At 34.1% G+C, this 2,351-nt stretch overlaps 1 protein-coding gene across 1 annotated transcript; it reads left to right on the top strand.

Moving 5' to 3' along the window:
• Positions 1-566: 566 nt before the first annotated feature.
• LOC139650087 (olfactory receptor 1D2-like) lies at positions 567-1,535 on the top strand. Its single transcript, XM_071526642.1, has one exon. The coding sequence runs from the start codon at positions 576-578 to the stop codon at positions 1,533-1,535; it is 960 nt and encodes a 319-aa protein (XP_071382743.1). The 5' UTR covers positions 567-575.
• Positions 1,536-2,351: the final 816 nt, after the last annotated feature.

Here is a 2,351-nt window from a genome sequence, read left to right as displayed (position 1 = left end):
AGTAATAAAGTAATTTAATCACACTACTGTTAATAAGGAGTAATAAGTAATAAATAATATATTACATTTTGAAAGTAATTTCCCCAACACTGATTGTAACTGCTTGCTGTGAATCGAATTGAGCCACTGGGCATAATAAAGATTTCTCTACTCTTGGTTTCTATAGTTTCTCTCATTCGTTTCAGTACCGTAATACCAAATGCTGAACTGCCATTGTTACTTTAGCTGTAATAAACAATATGTTGGAATATGTTCAGTTCTGATCCACCAAATACTCAAGCCAACATATTGAGTAATGTTTTAGCTACTTCTATTCAACTTCTACTAGACCACTGATTGGTCTGTTTGAATTCCCAGCTTGTGTTGTTGTCGTCAGAGAGAAGATTTAAACAGAAGAACAAACACTCTGGAAGGGTTAGAGACACAGAAACAGGATGTTCACCATCCCTCCAGGAAGCTTTGTCAGATGTTTTTTTCTGAAGTGACACTGTGTGGGCTGGACATGCCCAAGATTTAAATTTAAAATGTTTTTGAACTACATTTTATAGGAACAAAATGTTGTCAGCTTACATATAATGGAAAATGTTTCTGTTGTAACACTGTTTACTCTTTCAGGGTTAAATTACACAGTGGAACACAGAATCACACTCTTCTCTCTCACTTTACTGTGTTATTTAATAATTTGGATATTAAATGTTATTCTCATTCTAACCATCATTGTGGACCGAAGCCTTCATGAACCCATGTATATCTTCCTGTGTAATTTGTGTATCAATGGACTTTATGGGACGGCGGGCTTTTATCCCAAATTCCTAATGGATCTACTGTCTCCTTCTCATGTCATCTCTTACGCTGGATGCGTGCTGCAGAGTTTTGTGATACACTCCTCTACTGGTGGTGACCTATCAACTCTAGCTGTAATGGCCTATGACAGATATGTGGCTATATGTCGACCTCTGATGTACCACTCTGTTATGACTAAACAAAGAGTCTCTCTGTTGGTGTTTTTCTCCTGGGTCTTACCACTTTATTGCATGCTCATTAACACAATAGCAATATCTCAGTACAAGTTATGTGGCTCACACATACATAAACTCTACTGTTCCAACTGGCTGATTGGTAAACTAGCTTGCTCAACCTCTATAGCAAGCAGTATTATTGCGTATGTTAACATATTTTTTTATTGTGCCCATGCTGTTTTTATTGTTTGGTCTTATATATATCTGATCAGAACATGTGTAAAATCCCAAAAGAACAAGGGGAAGTTTATGCAAACTTGTGTGCCACATTTAATCTCTTTATTCATTTATTCTGTTGTTGTGCTTTTGGATTTAATGTACATGAGATTTGGTTCAAGAGATTTTTCTCAGAGTCTCCAGAACTTCATCGCAATAGAATTTCTCCTTATTCCTCCAGTTATGAATCCTCTAATATATGGGCTGAAATTGACCAAAATTCGAAACAGAATTCTGGGTTTTATTCAAGATAAAAGAAAAGATGGGCAGTGTCTAGACAAGGCAGATCAACAGAGATGACAGCTCCAACTCTCAACCTACTAATGTTAGAAAATAAATGCTTGCAAATCCTTAATTTCCCCAAACATGTTTTTCTAAAATTTATAATTGGAATGTATGTTATATGGTAACAAGGGGTATAAGGACTACACTCTTTAATGAATACCTCTATGCCCTGCACAGTTATGCACTGTATTCATATTTGTTTCAGTGTCTTCTGACACTTCTGTGACATGGATAGTATTCATTTACAAAATGTATTTCTGATTTATGTTTGTTGACTTCGGAATTCATTATGCCCAAACCTTGCATCTGAGATTTCTAAAATTTTCTAATTTTTGTGTTTCAAAACTGCATCAGGATTTATCCATTGTTATTATAGACTACGATTTCTACAGTTCATGTTGACTGGACATCTTATTATGCAACATATTCAAATAAAAAAATAGAACAATTGTTAACTCATTGCTCATTTGTACTACACTTAAAAGTACATCATAAGATGAAAATTATTATTCCATACATCAGTAATTCTATCCCAAAGCTATATTTTGCAGCTTCAGAAAATTTCTGGTTAGAGTTGTAGTGAGTTTTTTGTGTGATGATATATCTTTGAATGAACCTTTACAAGCAAACAGATAATAAAATTAAACAAACCATATAAGTTCAGGTAGATGCTGTGTACTTCATATATAATTTCCACAAACGTAATAATATGGATTGCCTATACACGTTAAAATCAAATGCATTTGTTATTCCAAAATATTTTAAACCCACATAGTTGTTCATGGTTATTCATGTCAAAACTTCAGTTGAATAATCTGTGACTGTTGACAA

Source organism: Centroberyx affinis, unplaced genomic scaffold (assembly GCF_046629955.1).
Source record: "Centroberyx affinis isolate AG114_WGS23_722 - 3 ecotype Tasmania unplaced genomic scaffold, CSIRO-AGI_Caff_v1 ptg001437l_1, whole genome shotgun sequence".
Classification (NCBI taxonomy): Eukaryota; Metazoa; Chordata; class Actinopteri; order Beryciformes; family Berycidae; genus Centroberyx; species Centroberyx affinis.
This window is presented reverse-complemented; position numbering and strand designations above follow the sequence as displayed.

What these genes read in the sequence shown, in the direction of transcription:
- LOC139650087 (XM_071526642.1), top strand. Translation starts at nt 576, where the DNA reads ATGGAAAATGTTTCTGTTGTAACACTGTTTACTCTTTCAGGGTTAAAT.